We start from the raw sequence: 18,473 nt of genomic DNA on the forward strand, positions 1-18,473 counted from the left end.
TCTAGCAAGTGGTCTGAGGGGGATATACAGGCTGGACAGTTTCTGTCCCACAACTACTAAAGAGAAATTTTGACTTGGTCTATATTATAATTAGTGAACTAATATTGAAATACTATTTTAGCAATAATCTGATTTTTAGATTAGGATATATATAGTGTTGGTATTTATTATGTGGGTTTTGACAAAGCATATATATTGGTCATTAAAGTTTTCTAAAGAATAGTTTAGTTATCCTACAGCTTTCCTATATGTCACACCTTCCTTCTTTGAACCCCTGGAAAACATAAGTATTTGTAGCATGCTGAAAGTTGGAATCATGAATTCTATGAATTCATTTTCTACAAATTTGTAGAATTTGTACATATATCATTTCTTGTATTTCCATGCCCTGCAGCTCATTTGTTGTGTTCTTTAAAAACAAATTATCCATTATTCAGTGTTACAGATATGCTATAGTTTGTGTCCATTGACCCATTGAAGTACACCTTACTGTTACTGTGTTCTAGCAAGTATGAGTAAAGTTGCTATTATATTCAGTTGTAGGTTTTGTGTAGATTTAAAGCTAAAACACTGAATCCCAGGACTAAAGCACCCAGATACTGCCTTAGTAGTTATAGGGTAGGATGCCAGACCCTCTGGTGTGTTTGTCTCTGTTTGTACTAGGTTAATTCAAGTCGTCAGCTGGTAGTTGGTTAAGACCAGCAATTTGCTGCATTATGTTCAATGCATTTGTTCTAGCCAGACCATAATTTGCTGTGGGAACAGAAGGGTAAGTTCATCCATGTGTTTAAATTAAATTATACCAGGACTCCTTTTTCTTTAAACTTCTGGGAGTAGGAAGTGCGAAATTATATTAACTACAATGATTTGAAATTCTGAAATGTGTGGGTTTTGTCTCCTAAGGAGTATATTGAATCATCTATCTTTGTTTTCTAAGGTTTTCATCATATTAGATACTTCAGGTAGAAAAGAAGCCTTCCCTGTTTGAAAATAACTGGCACCACTCTCATATTCATGTTTTTAGGCGTAGAGCCCTCTCGGGGTTGTGGAGGAAGGCCGTAGAGTACTTTTTCCGTAGGTACAAGGTATTATACAAGCACAGTGGTTAACATTTTCAATCATTATTAGTTTAAGTGCAGAGTTGTCAGAGTGTTTTTGTGTTTTGTCTTGGGGATGGGCTCCACTTGCATCAGAATGGCCCAATGTGTTAAAATGTGTTAAGGCTAGATGTTGGTATCAGCATCTGGGAGCATGGAACAGGAGCCTAAGTCTTCTAACAAGTTCCACAGATGTTTGCATGCACATGTGAAGCCCATTGATTCAGCCTCCACAGATGGGGGGAGTCAGTACAGTTCAACAGTCGTTCTGTCTTCCCAACTTATGGGTGTCTTCCTTATATGCATTGGCATTGTGGCTAATTTAGAAGATAAAATCCCATTTGGAGGGGCCAGCATTTTGGTATACTTGTGTTCTCTTAGTTCTCCACAGGATGATCAAGGATTACCTGTTTTATTTTTCAGTTATTCCAGAACACTCTATGAAGTGTTTCTGTCCCTCACTCACCCCAAAAAAGAAAGAAAAGAAAAAAGCAATTTGCAAACAATAATAATACTCTTTCCTGAGAGTTTAATTTGCTTCTATGTAATTGTCATAAAAATGTAGGTACTTGGAAATCTTGCCCCTCTAAAAATCCCTTTCCATAACTCAAAATTGAATAGAGAAAAATGGTTCTTTTCTAAAAAAGTAAAGAGATGTCATATTAGTAACAATGAATTTCATTTAGAACATCACATATTTTCAAGAGCAGAGGGAATACATGATACCTTAGAAGCCATTTCATAAGTGCATATGTAAGCTGTTCATAGTGTTTTTCATTAACCTTTAATTCTCACAACTTTAGATGCAGAGTCTTTTTATCGTACATGGAAAAAAACTTAAACAGTCTACTGTTCAATGCAGAGCCCACATACAAACAGGCATTTTGGGTAAAGAATAGATAGATCACAGTAGCAATTAATGAACAGTAGTGACCTCTACTTCTTTACTTGTAAAAATCATAGATTTCTCTGTAGATAAGATGACAGTGGGCCATCTGCTTCTAAACTGTTATTTAAGTGATAGGAGTCTAGAGACAGGACCAGGGAGATGGCTCAGTTGTTAGATTGCTTCATACACACTCAAGACTACCAAAGTTCAGATTCTCAGAATATAGGAAATGCTGACTGGGTGTGGAAAAGCTCACTGAGTGTGGGACCTTGCCTCGAGAAGACTAAGGAGGAAGAGTTATTACGATTACCAATATCAATCCTATCTCCAAACACACCTGTATACATATATGCTCACATCCATGTGTACCCATACACATTCAGACAGGCACATACATTCAGGCAAAGTACACACACATGCACATATATGCAAAGAAAAAAATCTAGACAAAGAAATTTAGGTAAATTGTTTTACTTAATATGAACAGTATTTGTATGATGCAGTCATGATTAGAATACTACAAATCCAGAACTGAACTCTGACTTTGCCTCAGCTCTGCCTTAGGTCACAGACATGTGTAAATTGTATATATTTTCACTCATTGCTGACATACACACTTTTCAGGTTGGTGCCATTGTCATCACTGATACTCAGTGATGAGTTTGCTGCTCCCTAGGTTCATTTTACTTTATGCCATCAGAACATAGCCTACCAAGTGATGGCTGACAGTCTCACAGAAGCCATTGATGAGACAGTCATGTGTAGTAATTAATGAGTTCTTCAAACTCTACCTTCTCTCTGCTTGGTAAGTATCTTCTAAGACTTTTTGTTTGACTCTGAAACAAGTTACAAATAATACCTCTACCTATGTGCATAAACAATTTCCAAAACAAAACTTTCACACATAAAATATTTAAGCAACATAATTTTTGTCTTTAAAATACACAACATGTAGACATAATCTTCTTAGTACAAGAGAGCTTTCTCCTTTAAAGGGAGTCCACAAACCTAATGGTATTTAATGAGAAAGCTTAACAAGGGCCATTTATAATTGCAATAGAAAATAGTCTTAAAGCTGTCTCTAAAGAGAGATGTGAACATGTGTATGCTGTATACTGCAGAACCTTACTGCCTAATAAAAGACAGCCAAAGTAAATGTAAAGATGTATTGTGATTGTGTGTTGGTAGGCTCTTTTTCTTCACAGATTGATCCTAGTTAAAAATCCCTACAAGCTCTTTTTATAGAAATTGATGAGTAGATTAAAGAATTCACATGAGAATGCAGAGGATGTAAGATAGAAAACCAGACGGGATTTGAAAAACAACCAGTTTGAGAGCAAGCACAAAGTGAAGCTCTGCATAGAACTTCCATATCAAGAGCTTGTGGTGTTGATGCAAATAAAGACAGCTTAGTGGAACAGAGCAGAGTCTAGAAGTAGACCCACATATACAAGGAGAAGTGATTCTAACCAGCAGAAGTCAGTTCAATTGAGGAACATTTTGCCTCCAAAATGAACTTTAGTTTATATGTTGCATCAACTGTGAAAACTGACTCAAAATGGATCACATACTCAGAAGAAGAACTTTAAAACTCCTCAAATGAAAGACAGGAAAAAATTCTGTGGTTTTGGGCTAGGGAAAAATTTTCTAAATATAATGTCAAAAGAATACTTTGTAAAATACATTTAATTTTATCAGATTGTAAAATTTGTACTACAAAGTACCATAAAAAGAATATAAAGTTAAGCACAGACTGGGAGCAAATATTTGTAGTGTTAGATCTGATGAAGGACTTGTATACAGAACATATGAAGAATTCTAAGATTCACTAAAAAAAGGAACTTGGTTTCAAAGATGAGTTAAAAATTAGTGCATATACATAACCAAAGAACTTGAATGACAAGCACATAACAGATTTTCCACACCAATAATGCTTAGAAAAGCACAGGTAAAAGCAATGAAGCAGAGCCCCATAACTCAAGTAGCAAGGCTGAAGAATTAGAATCTTACCCAATGCTGGAAGGTAGGGCTGCGTGCCAGTTTGGTTTATACTTTAGTGGAGTTTTAGATGAATTGAATATCTATTGCATTCCTAATGATTACACAAGAAGAAAGACTATGTTTATACAAAAGCTTGAACATGAATGTTTATAGCAGCTTTATATACAATAGACCAAGACTATAAACGATATTATTTGTGATCTATAGACTAATGAATAAGGATATGATAGCATGCATACAATGAAGATTTACTTAGGAATAAAAGGATTTAATAATTTTTTTATGTAGCAACATGAGTGATCTTTAAAATAATGCTGTATAAAAGGAGATAGCACAGCTTTATTCCACAGGGCTTCATTCATAGGAAGTGATAGGCAGTTCAAAGTAATGTGTAGTTGTAGCAACCAGGGTTTGCCTGGCAGCAAGGGTAGAGGGCACGAGATGTGAGGAAGGAGGAGATACAAGGAAACCTTTGGGTTAATTATGTTTGTATAAGCTACCTTGACTGTGGTGTCAGAAATTGTCACAATGTGATTTTAAAAGCATGCACTTCATTGTTTGCCAATTGAATTCAGAGCCCAAACTGCAGTTCTATGAGACAGAGACAGCTTAGATTCATTGGTATTTGATTTTTAATTACGATTTGGTCATTGTGAATGAATGCAGAAACGTTTTACTGGGAATTTTTTCAGTAAAATTCTCCAAATTTTTATGACCTCATTAGGCAGAGGGAAGACAGAGTCCCCTTAGATTTTAATTGTCTTCTGCTCACTATTTGCATTCTGGGGAGGTAGACTCTAGTTTTCTTGAACAGCCTTGAATCACAAGTGTACTCCTAAACCCAAATCTATGACATCATGTGTGGTTTCTGGCATAGTGCACAAATATTTGTATGACTCTTTTTATTTCTCATATGTAAGCTTTCATTAGTATCAGATTGCTGTCTTCCTGACATTTCTTCTCTTGACTGAGGTGACACAGTACTTTACAAGTTCTGGCTGTTTTTCTGTTGCTTGGACCAGGTTATGCTCTAATATTCGAGCTCTACATTTTGGGGAGAATTAACTTCTCATTCCCTGTACTCTGGGCTCCTTTTTACTCCTGGAGCTTTAAATAGCATGTTTCTGTCAGCTTCAAGATTGATATCCCAATCTCTGACCTTAGTTCTGAATCTCAAACCAGTCTGTCAGGCTGTAGAGCTATCTTTTTCTAATGGAAATTAGAGAGTGGGTATTGCAGAAGACAGCATGATGTGTTTTTGTGGGAGATGAAGAGTATATATAGGGAGAGGAGTGACTTAAGTAGAACCCAGAGCCAGACCTGTTCAACACCAGCAAGTGCAACCACAAATGAACTAAGGGGTTACGAACTTACTGTCTGCTTTTGAGATCTCTTACTGCAGTAGCTTCTGCCTGGTTTGTTTTGTTTTGTCTTTTCCTTTTTGAAAAATACTGTTTTCTTCTTCTAGCAACTTACTAGAAACAGAGAGTTGGATCTAGTTTTAAAACGTTAAACAGAAAAATTTTAAACTGTTAAACAGTGACCTGTTATCTGTTTGTGTGAGATGGTGGTGGGAAGGGCCTGGAGGTCAGACTGGGGTCAGTCTAAAACAAAGTAGGCTCTCCAAGAATGGTTGTGGCAAGGGGAAAAATTTGAATTTCTAAGAATTCCTGTTGGTTTAAATATTCTCAGGTATGTGATTTTCTTTAGAAATATAACATACAGATATAGAAAAGTATTAATTTTCTTTGGGGTGTTGTTTTATGTGGTTTGGTACAAGATTAATATGCAAAGAAATTGAGGGCATTAGCTTAAATGTTCAAATGGCCAACAGGGTGTTCATACTGGATAGAAAAAACCAAGGAAAAATACAGGCAAGAACGCATTAGAATTTCTCAAATTTTAGCATTGATTATAAAATAGAAACACCAGAGATTTAGGGGGCAGGAAATTTTGCTGAGAAAATAAGAAACTGGAGTTTTAGCTTTCTGAAGCCAAATGAGTCCCATAGAAGAAATGTTGTGTGACTGAGCAGCAATGGAGCTGTGCTTCCTCAGAGCCTTTGCTCTCTTGAAACCCTTGTTTCTCTCGCCATAAGGTAAACTTAAAGGCTTTGTGATGTCAGTGATAGTGTTGCTGCTGTCAGGTTGTAATTCTCTTTTAGATTTTGGTTGCTGCTTCATCCTGCTAGAAGTGATTCTCTGAGCTATCGGTGTGGACAGGAACAGAAACAGGAACAAGTAGATAGCTATAGATTAGGGGTGAGCTGGAGTCTCTTGCAAAACCCAGTGAATTAATGCAGTTGTTAAATGCAACCATTGCTAAAATTTGCAATATACAACTTCACAATGAATGAACGGTAGTACACTACAGTATTTCCTAGCTCTCCTATTGTCTGATTGTTTGTGTTTTTGAGGGTGCATTCTTCTTTTGGGCTTGTGTGATACAGATATTATATAACCAAGTGCTACTCCATATCATCTTTCAATCTTGTGCCCCACTGGTACTTTAAAACCAACTGTGACGGGGTGCTTGTCCCATAAACACTAGCAAAGGCCATAAATCAAAGCCGTTTTCTTCCCTGGGAGCTGTTATTAAACACCAGCACACTCCCAGGTATAATACTCTCTCTCTCGACTTTTGCTTTATTGCAGAAACCTAAGGAGAAACTACTGACAATGTTTCTTACTCCTCTTGTGTAAGCCCCTCCTGACTCTGTCCCAGCCTTTCCTCAAGATCATTCTTTTTCTACCTTTAATATCTTTCTTTGTGCCTCTTTGCTATCTTCTCTCCAACGCTGAACTTTATTTTGATCCCAGATGATTGAAAGGCATGATTCTCTTTTCAGCACTGATGCAGAATAAGATAAGAAACAAGATGGTACAGTAAGTAGGTCCAGTTGCCAGGGTTGTAGATATGTTCACCACCTAACACATCGAGTGGTTTAGAATTTCCTATGTGCTGGAATAAATATTTGTCACACACACACACACACACACACACATACACACATACACACACACACATAAAACTGTATTTTCAGTGTTAGTTATATTACTGAATAATATTTGCAACAGAATATAGTTTCATTTGTTTATAGTGGATTATTTATAATAGGAACACAGATTCTGTTTGCCTTCTACAAATATATAAAACTGTTTTAAATACTAGATCCTTTAACCATTAGGGATACTTAAGAAAGAAAAATAAGAAAAAAGATAGATGCTGTCTATAGTGCAGTCAGCAGCTTAATGATGATTAGACAAAAGCTAACCATCATTAAGATTCTAATCATCTAAGATTCTCTAGGCTTTCATTGTGGTTAGGTGATGGCTGAGATGCCTAAAAGTACAAGAGAGACAGGAGAGTAGCCTGACTCCTATTATATTCACATATGCATTAATTTCACTGGAGTGCCAAATCTAGAACCCAATATTTGGTTTGCTAATGTTACAGTGTGTGAAGGGGTGTGCCAAAAAAGGGATTACAGTGAGGTATTCAGTTAATCTGCTGTAGATCTGCTCAGGGTGGGAATGGAATTTTTCCATATGCTTAAATTGTACCTTGAAACAAACTTAAAAGATAAACACAGTGTACACAATAACATAGTCTTCTGAAGAAACTCACCAAGCTTTGGGCAGTTTTCATAGGGAATTGATCAGAAACTCCTTACTTGCCGAGTTTCATATAACACCTGAGTTCAAGAACTAGGCTAGGTATTTTTACGTTAACTCTGGCAGTGTACATGGTGCGATTCCTCGTTTAAAAAATTGAGAAGCTAAGCTGTTTACTCAAGGCCCAGAGCCTAGAAAGTGAGTGAGCTATTTTCCAAGCTAGTCTTTATGCAAAATTTCAGGTGTTTTATAAATTGAACTGAATTAAGCTCTTATGGGAAGAATGACATTTAAGAGTGACTTAGCTTATGCACACAGAGAAAAAAGATGGTATAATATGCTATTCATCTGGTATAGGAGCTAGAGCCCTGAAGTCTTCATTAGACCGCGTATTAGGATAATAACAGCATATAGTCGTGATTACTACATGCATTCTAGTTAGACTAATCTGTTTAATACTCATACACACCCTTATGAGATAATTATTATCATTGTGTTTGGAGAAAAGAACTGAATTACAAAGAGGCCAAGTTGCTTACTTAATGCAGCAAGTAGTACATTCAAGATTGGACCTCTTGCTTTTGACAGGAATGTCAGTCTGTGTGCCACACATCCTCTTGTAGAATATATACAAGGAAAAAAAGGGAAGGATTTTTTTCTAATTGGTTCTTATATAGTCTAACCCATCTTAGAAGGATTTTACTTGTTTGTAGAAACAGGAGTTGAGTAAAATATATGTTAGAAGAATTTTATTAATAAAACATATTTAGTACATCATTTTGTAAGACATGGCTTTAATAATCCCCAGTTCAAAAATTTTAAGCAAAACTGATAATCTATTAACAACTCCTTTTCAACTCACTCTGTGGTTATGTCATTATAGTTTTTAGAAGTACCATAGAATATTCATCCAGAAATTAAAATAATAATGTAGCAAACAAGTCTGTGAAAATAACCCACACAGATGGAAGCTATACAGCTCAGAACTTTATGAGTCACGCTCTTGGAAGAGCCTCATTCTTCCTCAGTCTGTCAACAAAGGGAGATGCAGCGTGATGGAGTTTTCATATTTCGCCTTTAACATCTGCTGCATGGTGTCCCATTTTTAACCCTATCTGAGGAAACATCTATAAATATTGGTAAAGATTTTCATATACGTTTTCTCCAGAGTGTTTATCTCCTTATTCACTTCTTGGCCACATCATACCTCCGAGTGCCTGGAACGCGGCATTTTCTAGATACACCTTGTTGGGGTTTCATCCAAGACTGTGCAGACAGCGCTGATGTAAGGGCAGCATGCTGTGCAGTGCAGTCTGAGGCACTGGGAGCAATAACCTTTTTCTTCCTTCCTTCTTACCTGCTGTGCTGATTCCTTAGCAATAGTGACTTTTGTAATTTTAAATGAGTCAATATTTCAGAAATTTACTTTTACTATGCTAATTTTAAATGAAAGCCATAGGAAGGTGAAGAAGGGACTCAAAACAATTTGAATTATGGCTTGGTGTCAGTCTTTAAAAGTCAAACATTGATTGTAGTGATATAAGTGCCACTAGATTAAGATCTCAGCAAAGTAAATCATTAGCTAGTAATAATTTTACTTATTTGATGCTTATTTTGTAGTCAGATTAGATATTTTGGTTGATATAAAAGAAACTTGAGGCATTTAAAACCAAAACTAACAAAGCAGACTTGGATATTTGGACTGAAAACTACACATAGCTTCATATACTCATAGCAACAGATTGTTTATTATTTGTTTGTGTGACTGTCATCTGGTATCCAGGGCCTTGGAATATTAGAATCATTTGGGAAGGGCTGCGGAGTACATTACTGGAATTGAGTTGGCAGTGTTCACACACTGGTCTATTTGCTGGTTTGGAATCCTCTCTTTGTTGCTTTTCTTTAGGTGGGACTCTTCCCTGGTCATTGTGTCGAGTTAATTAACCAGAAAGTTCCTCAGTCAGTGACCAACTCAGTGCCAAAACCAGGTGAGTTCACGCTTTTCCCTTTGTGTCACTGTGGCCAGTGGTTGCGGATACATGCAGAATATTTTGAGAGAATGTTTTGCTTGCTTTGCTATTCTTTGCATTTATTGATGTAACACATGTTTTATATGATTTTGATTTTCAAGTGCTTTCCTTTTTTGTAGAGCATGTTGCAAAGGTTTATGTGCATTTCATTTTTGTGTAATTTTAGTGGACTGTGGGTTGGCTTAAGCTTTGTTATTATTTTCTTTTACAGTTATCTAGTAGGATAAGGTGAGTAAAAGTTAGAGAAGTGACGTGGGATGCTGCTGTGCTGGCTTCCATCTGTAATCCCACTATATGGGAGGTAGAGGCAGGAGAATCAGGTGTTCAAGACCAGACTCAGTTACATTGTGAGACTGAGTCCAGAGCTATATGAGACTGCTTTTCAAATAGCACGTACGCATACAGAGACACAGACACAGACACACACACACAGACACACACAGACACACACACACACACACACACACACACACACACACACACACACGGAGAGTGAGAGAAAGAGACAGGCAGGCTGACAGACTGACAGGCTGACCAACCTACCTAATCTGAGTGGTATGACTAGTTACGAATTAAAAGATGCAAAGAGCATGTGTTATATCTGCAATAATGGGCATAAAACAATTTTGAATAGCATTTCTAGTCATGTAGCTTACTTATAGTATGTAAATGTGCACCACCGGCTACAAAGGTAGAGCAGCTGTGATTTAAGGAATGAAGAGATGGGGATTTTTAAATGTATGTGAGAGGTTTTACCTGGGCGGGATTCTGCTGAAGTCCTAGTGGAGGATGCTTGGTTTCATATGTATTTTTATTTTCATTTTTTAAAGAAGTGGTCTAACTGAATAGGGCAGCTCTACACAGACCTTCAGTCTTCCGGCCTTTGCCTACTGAGTGTTAGGTTTAGAGCTGTATGCTGCATGGCTTGGCATAAATGTTTAAAAAGAAAAACGAAAACAGAATAAGTTTTCGGAGGGAATAAGTAGTGAAATTCACTTTTCCTAGTTATCTTACATTCCTTTGTTTCTTTCTCTTTATTTTAATGGAAAAAGAAGAAATTTCTGAGTCCCAAAACTCATTTGAACTTTTTCCTGAAGCACCCTGAGAGTTTAAGACTCACAGTTTTGAAGCAGCAAAAGAAAAACTTCCTGTTTCCTGTCGAGCACTCTCCCCTCCATCAGCTCTCAGCACATGAGGCAACATATGCCAAGCATGCTGAAGGGGAGGTGTCTTTCACAGTGTGTCTTGTCATGGGTTAGGGGTCATTGTTCCAGTTCCTCTCATGCCCATTTGTTTATCTTAGGGAGACTAAATTTATTTCTCAGTAAAGAAAATTATTCAGAACAGTCTTGTCTGCAATTCTGCTTGAGCCAGGATTCTCTCTCATTTTCAAGCAATTTTGTCCTCTTTAGGGTATTTGATTGATAAATATTTATCAGTAGTTTCGATGATTGTGTTTCATTTACAATATGGCATTAATCATGTAAAAGGCATTTTAAATATAATTTTTGTACCATGAAGTTCACCCTTTTAAAATTCTTAATTCAGGGCTGGCAGGCATGATGGCTTCACAGGCTAAGATGCTTGTCATGTAATCCCCAGAGGTCATGTAAAAGTAGAAGGAGCTGAGCTGACCCCACAGAGTTGTCCTCTCACAATATGTCCTCCCCACGTGTTTACATACAGCACACACATGCACACAAGTAAACAGCTTCATATTTATAAAATAAAAAATGTTTCAAGGTCTTCAGTGTCCTCATAGTTGTAAAGACAGTTTTGGTTGTCTTTATTATCCCCAAAAGAAATTAGCAGGCATTGGAAGCTCTTCTGCTCTACTCTCTTTGTATGGGTTTTTTATTCTAGATGTTTTATATTTTATAGCTGGCTTCCTTCACTCTGTATAATGTTTTCAAAGCTTTCCATGTGGCAATGTAGCTATAATTTTACATTTGACTATTTGTGTGTTGTTTTTATTTCTGAATGCTATCAACAATCACATGTAAGTTTTAGACATGTTTTCATCTTTCTGGTATATAGGTTTTTAAAAAATTATTGTTTTGATTAATGTAAAAATAATGGGTTTCATAATGATACATAGATATACACTGCTATACTTTGTCCATATTCACTCACAACTACCCTTACCTGTTCTGTTCTCCCCCTCAGTGGTCTTCCCTTTAAATAGATGTCTGCTTTTGTGCTGTCTAGATTCTACAACTGAGGGAGACCAGACAGAGTTTTGTCCTTTTAGATCTCACGTGACAAAATGCATGTGTGAACTCGGCCTTCTCCTTCCCCATTACCCTCTCTTACTTCTCCCTATTTTTAGGTACTTTCCTCCCCAACTTGTAGTTACTTTCCTACTCCATGTCACAGTGTATATATTTAAATCTAGATTTGACTTGTGAGGAGAGATGTGATAGCTGCCTTACTGAGCCTGGCTTATTTTGCTTTACACAATGACTCCAGTTTCATCCATTTTCTTATAAATCACTATGTGATGGCTAATCTCAGTTGTCAACTTGACACACCTGGGAGTAGTCTTCTTTATGGCTGATGTGTGTATGTACCCCACTTTAAAAAAAATGATTCATCTGTTGATGGCCAATCTCACCTGGTTCCGTATTTTGGCTGTTGTGAACACTACAACAATAAACATGAATGTGTATGTGTTTATGGTCTGCTGGTGTAACTTCCTTTGGATATGTGTCCAAGAGCAGTGTATTAATCACTGTTCTCACTGCTGTGACAAAAAACCTGACAAAGCAACTTAAGTAGGAGGCTTTGTGTTAACCTAGGTTTGGGAGGCTCATAGTTCACCATGCTAGGGAAGGCCTGGCTAGGGGGATGGGAGGTAGTGGGTCCATGTCTCAGAGTGACTGAAGCAACGTGGGGAGGAAAGTGGTGATTTGGCTTATACACTTCTACATCATTGGCCATCTTTAAAGGAAGTCAGGACAGAAACTCTGACAGGGCAAGAATCTGGAGGCAAGAACTGATGCAGAGGCCATGGAGGCATACTGACTGGCTTGTTCCTTGTAACTTGCTCACATGGCTTGCTCAGCCTGCTCTCTTATGGAATCTAGGACCAGCAGCCCACGTACAATGGGCTAGGCCCTCCCTTATCAGTCACTAATAAAGTCACTGAAGGCTTGTTTATAGCCTACCTTATGGAGGGATTGTTTTGGTTGAGGTTCCCTCCTCTTAAGTGACTTCAGCTTGTGGCATAAAACTAGCCAGTTCAGCCAGGAAGTAGAGATATGAATGCAGTTGGCTCCTTCCTCTTTTCCCTTTTTATTCAGTATGGGAATCTAGTCTATGAGACAGTACTGTCCACTTTCAGAGTAAGTTTTCCCCCTGTTAAGTCTCTTTAGAAACACCATAAATATGCTCTTAGGCATATTTATATATCTGAATCACCTAGGTGATCCATGTGTTTATTGGCCATTTGTATTTCTTCTTTTGAGAATTGTTTAATTTACTTGCCCATTTATTGATTGAATGATTTGTGAGGAAATCTTTGTATTCTAGATGGTAACTTCTTCTGATATGTGTAGTTGACCAAGATTTTAAGCTGTTCTGTAAACCATCTATTCACTCTGCTAATTGCTTTCTTTCCTCTTGATGTCTTTCTCAAGCACATTCATTGTTGGTGTATAGAAAAGCTCCTGACTTTTATGTGTTGATTATGTACCTTCTACCTTGTTAAAAGTGTTTATTTATTAGATCTAAGAGTCTTCTGGGGGCCGTTCTGTAGGGTCTTCTAAGTTGTGTGCAAAAAAGGAAAATGTGCCCCTTACCTGTTTATGTTCCTTTGACACTTCTCAGGCTTTACCGTTTAGTTAGGACTTTAAGGACTGTACTGAGTTAAGAGTGTAGTGATTGGATACCTTTACCTTTCTCCTGATTTAGAGGCCATGCTGTCAGTTCCCCTCTTATTGTAACATTGGTTATAGGTTTGCCATAGGTATCCTTTATTATATTGAAGTATGTCCCTTCTTATTCTTCAGTTTTATCAAGAATTTTCATTATTTCTCAGATTTATCAAAGGCCTTTTTGCATCTAATTAGATTATCACCAGACTTCTGTCCTTATGTCTATTTATATGATTCTTTTTGTTTGTTAAACCATCTGTGCTAGTTAGGGTTTTTTTTTTTTTTTTTTTTTTCTTCAAGATGACACAAGTTAGAGTCATGGGGAAGAAGGAACTTTAATTGAGAAAATGCGTCTTTACCACACTGGCCTGTGGGCAAGGCTGTGGGGGTACCTCCTTGATTAATATTGATGTGGGAGGACCCAGCCTACTGTGGACAGGTGGTCCTTGGTCATATAAAAAGCAACCATAGAGAGCAAGCCAATAAGCAGTATTCTTCCATTGCCTCTGCCTCAGTTCCTGCCTTGACTCCCTGCCCTGACTGTTACTCAGCGGTGGATTGTGAATTGGGAGTTGTAAGTTGAAACAAACTTTTTCTTCCCTATGTTGCTTTTGGTCATAGTATTTTATCACAGAAGCAAGCTAGGATACCATCTTTGAAGCCTGAAGCAAAAGGAACATGGTCATGATGTTTGGTCTTAATGTGCTCTTGGGTTTGGTTTGCAAGTATTTTCCTGGGAGTTCTTGTGTTTCTATTCATTTTAGAAATCAGTCTGTGATTTTTCTCTGTTGTGTCTTTCTCTATTTTTAATATTTGGACAACACTCAGATTTATAAAAGGATTAGATGGTGTTCTTTCTTGTATTTATGGAACAGTTTGAGAAGGACTAAGGTTAAGTCTAATTTGGAAGACTGGTAGGAGTCAGTGGTGAATCTTATGAGTCCTGAGACATTTTGGGGGGGGTGAGAGGGAGAGGATCTTTTTTTGCTTTTCAATATCATTGATCGAAAGACTAGGGTTAAGTCTAATTTGAAAGTTTGGTAGGAGTCAGTGGTGAATCTTATGAGTCCTGAGACATTTTTTTTGGGGGGGGGTGAGAGGGAGAGGATCTTTTTTTGCTTTTCAATATCATTGTTGTGGATCTTTTAAAGTTGTTTTTAATCTCTTAATTTTGGTGGGTTGTATGTATCTTAGGTTTTTTTCTTTTAGAATATGTTTTCAAATTGTTTTCTAATGATCTGGATTTCTATTGTACCTCTTTTTTATGGTTTTGTGTGTGTGTGTGTGTGTGTGTGTGTTTGTGTGTGTGTGTGTGTGTGTGTGTGTGTGTATGTGTATCCTGGCTTTTGATTTTGGATAAGGCTTTATTAATCTTCCCCCTCTCACCCCCTCAAAGAGACAACTCTTAGGGTCATGTCTTCTTTATCTTGTTTGTTATTTTCTTAGTCACCATTTCATTATTTCCCCCCTGGTGTTTATTATTTCTCTCCTTCTGCTAGTTTTGGATTGGTCTTGATTTTTCTATGACTTTAAAGTACATCATTGTGTTATTTATTTAAGTTATGTAAGTTTTTAATCTAAGGATTCGTATCTGTAAACCTTCATTTTTTTCTGTTTTTGCTGCATCTCACAGGTTAATTTTCACTTAGCAATATTTTTGTATTCTCCCTGACTTCTTTAGTGTCCATCTTGTCATTCAAGAATATGTTGCTCAATATCCCAATTATCTATGTAGTTTGAGGTTTTATAGAAAATAGAAAGATGATATTGCTGTTAGTTGGATTGCACTAAAATCTCCACTTGTTTATATTTATTAAGATTAGTCTCATGACCTAGAATGTGGTCTACTTTAGAGACTGTTAATTGAGCCTCAGAGAGGAATGTGTATTCTGTAATTTTTGGATGGAATATTCTCTGTTATATCCATTTTGTGTATGGTACAGTTTAACTTTGAGGTGTGTTTGTTGATGTTCAACCTGGTTGATGCACTATTGCTATCAGTGGGGTACTGAAACTGCCCATCATATTGTCTTAGAGCACATCTGTCCTGTCTATCAGTATTTGTTAATCACATTGGGAACTCTAACATTTGGTATACACATACTGACAGCTATTATCTTTGTTTTTCTCTTTCTTATTACCTAGTGGCCTTTTAATATCTTATGTTACTTTGGGTTTGTAATCTACTTCATAACATCAGATGAGCCTGTTTCCTTGGTCTCAGGTATGGCCAGGCTGATGCACTTCCTTTCGCTCTGTCTGTGTGTTGTTGCCACTGACTTTCTTGGAGGCGTCTCCTAGTTGGATCTTTAAGAAAGTCCCATCAGGTAGCCACTGTCTTTCAAATAGAGAGTTAAGATCGTTTACAGTTAAGGTACTTGTTGAATCCTGTAATTTTTGTGGCTACTTTTTCTAGTTTGTTGGACTGTCATTTCTTTTTAATTATTTACTGCAATGTTGGCTTGTTGGTCATGAATTGCTTTAGTGTATGCCCTTATTTTCCAGGCAATTTAAAAATACAACTTTGCTAGACACAGCAATATGTAGTGAGTATTTATTTTTGAGGCCCAGTTCCTAGCAGCACTCAGAGAGGAGCAAAGGGCTATTGTAATAACAGCAGCAGGATGCCAAGCAAGATAGAGAGGGATTCTGAAAGTCAACTACTCTATGTGGCAGCAACATGACTTAGCAGCTTTTATTTATAAATTTTTCTTAATGGTTTTCTTTGGTGGACTCTAACAGTACAAATTGAATGGAAGTCTAAAGCATGCACACTCTTGTTTTATTTACAATCTTGGGGAATGAATTCAGTCTTTGGCCATTGGGGAAACTGTTATCTGTGTGCAGTTTCATAGATGTTTATTACCAGACCAAGGGACTTTTCCTCTAGTTCTGTTTTGTTCAACATTGTAAAGTGGTTGTCAGATTTTTCGAAAAGCCAAGTTGTTAAGGTGATTGTGGATATTTATTAGTGCAACAAAAAATGTTATAGTTTCTTTAGCATTGTCTCATCTGTCTTCTTGTGTTGGAAGCTAAAATTTTAATAGTCATTACGTCCCAACTTGGATAATTTCAGTCAGAGGTGTTCTTAAAACCCTAGTTTTGAAAACCTAATTTAACACTGGCATTAAAATTATCATATTAATAACATATTTTCATGTTTTCAAGGAAAAGTAACGCTTCTCATAATAATCTCAGAAGCCTTTACAGTTGAGAAAGTTAATCACCTGTAGAAACCCTTTGTTTAAATTCACAGAATTGCAAGTCATTGTTAATTTTAAATTGTTAGTAGAAAAACAAGTATACCTTCAAAACAGCTAATGGTTTATCTTTTAGAACAACTCAGTTGGCTTAAGGAAATGTGCATTCCTAATACAGATTGAAAGAGATGATGCACATTCAATCAGCCTTGGGCTTGTTTCACACTTTAAAGCTGTCTTTGCCTACAGTATAAACAACTCGAATGTTCTATTTATTTTTAACATTACCATCTGTCACTGTAGGATGCCAAATCGGAAAGATACAGCTATAGTTTGAGTCGGAAAACTTAAAGCTCCCTATATTATTATACAACCAGGGCAATGGGAATTTTTTCCCCTTTAAAGCTGTTTTTTTTTTTTTTTAAATGTTCTTACTGTGTTCAATAACTCATGTAGATGAAAATGAAACTGAGTTATTGTGTCCTGACCAAGACAGCAAATAGCCATAGTGTTTAAGGAGGGAAAGGTACAAGTTTGAGAGAACAGGAAGGGAGGAGAAGCAAGGGATAATAGGAGATAGCTGGATGAGAGAAGCTGCAGCTGTGCCCAGAGGGGAGGAAGTGCACCTCCTTTGGGCTTGTGTTGTTGGCGTTCACTGAGAACTATTGATATCTCTTACCAGTTTGAAAACACTCTCAGCTGTTGTCTCCTCTCTTCTCCTGCCCACATGATTTACATTCCATGGTACTGTCTCCCTGATCTTGGGCTCTATCCTGTTCCCTCTATTGTCTTATGTCTTTGTATGTATACTTTCTATTGACTTGTCCTCAACTCCTAGTGATTCTGCTTTCTGCTCTGTATAGTTTTCTCTTAAGCTTATGTGGTAAATTCTTAAACTCTAATGCCATAGCTTCATTACCAGTATCAACATGTGCGATCTTTAAAAAATTATCTCCTTGGTGACATTGTATGTCTATCACATTATCAAACCTTGTTTGTGAGAGAGATGGGGTTGGGGGTGTGGAAGAAGAAGGAACATCAGGAGGACTAGCAGAGTATGCTTCTGTGGTTGTTGTTCCTTCAGACAGTCTTTTAATGACTCTGACTTCTCAATGTTAAAAGAATTACTAGACCAAATATCTTAAGCAGCCTTATCTTCCATTCCTCATATATACATATACATGTATATATGAGGAATGGAAGATAAGTTCAAACATAGCACACAGACATTACCAGCCTCCAGAACACAATGCAGAGTATTCCTAAGGAACAGAAATATGTAGTATTAGAATGAAATTAAAGTACACTTCTGATATATGAGCTTTAAAACACAAAAGACCAGGGACCCTGATTGAAATAGTTGGACAGAAATTTTTAAAAAGCCCTCAGTAGTAGTTTTATTACTGTGATCATTTAGCATATTTAGCACAGAAATAGTACTGAGTTCTCTCCTAGAGCATATGACCTATGTAACCACATGTTATGAAATACACGCACACACACACACACACACACACACACACACACATTGTAAAACTCTTGTGAGCCTTGCTTATTGGGAACCCCCTGAGTGAACCACACGGAGCCAGGAATCGATGCAAAAAGCAAGAAGAATTTATTGTTCCAGTGTGCTGGGGTTGTCCCAGACCTGAAGAAGAGGCGGTGACCCCTAGCAGCCTATTCCATGAGTTTTTATATGGTATCCAGGGGCAGAATAGAGCATCAGCAACTAGGTACAATATGATTGGTGGAACAGTGCACCCTTTA

At 37.1% G+C, this 18,473-nt stretch overlaps 1 protein-coding gene across 3 annotated transcripts in view; it reads left to right on the forward strand.

Annotated features, from left to right (window-relative positions):
- Window positions 1-18,473, forward strand: part of Arhgap32 (Rho GTPase activating protein 32) — a 234,202-nt gene that overhangs the window by 168,101 nt on the left and 47,628 nt on the right. For all 3 annotated transcript variants that reach the window (XM_031343500.1, XM_031343498.1, XM_031343499.1), the window contains one exon: window positions 9,508-9,589. In XM_031343500.1, coding sequence (XP_031199360.1) covers window positions 9,508-9,589 — 82 coding nt within the window. The remainder of the gene's footprint in view (window positions 1-9,507; window positions 9,590-18,473) is intronic.

Source organism: Mastomys coucha, unplaced genomic scaffold (genome assembly GCF_008632895.1).
Source record: "Mastomys coucha isolate ucsf_1 unplaced genomic scaffold, UCSF_Mcou_1 pScaffold23, whole genome shotgun sequence".
Taxonomy (NCBI): domain Eukaryota; kingdom Metazoa; phylum Chordata; class Mammalia; order Rodentia; family Muridae; genus Mastomys; species Mastomys coucha.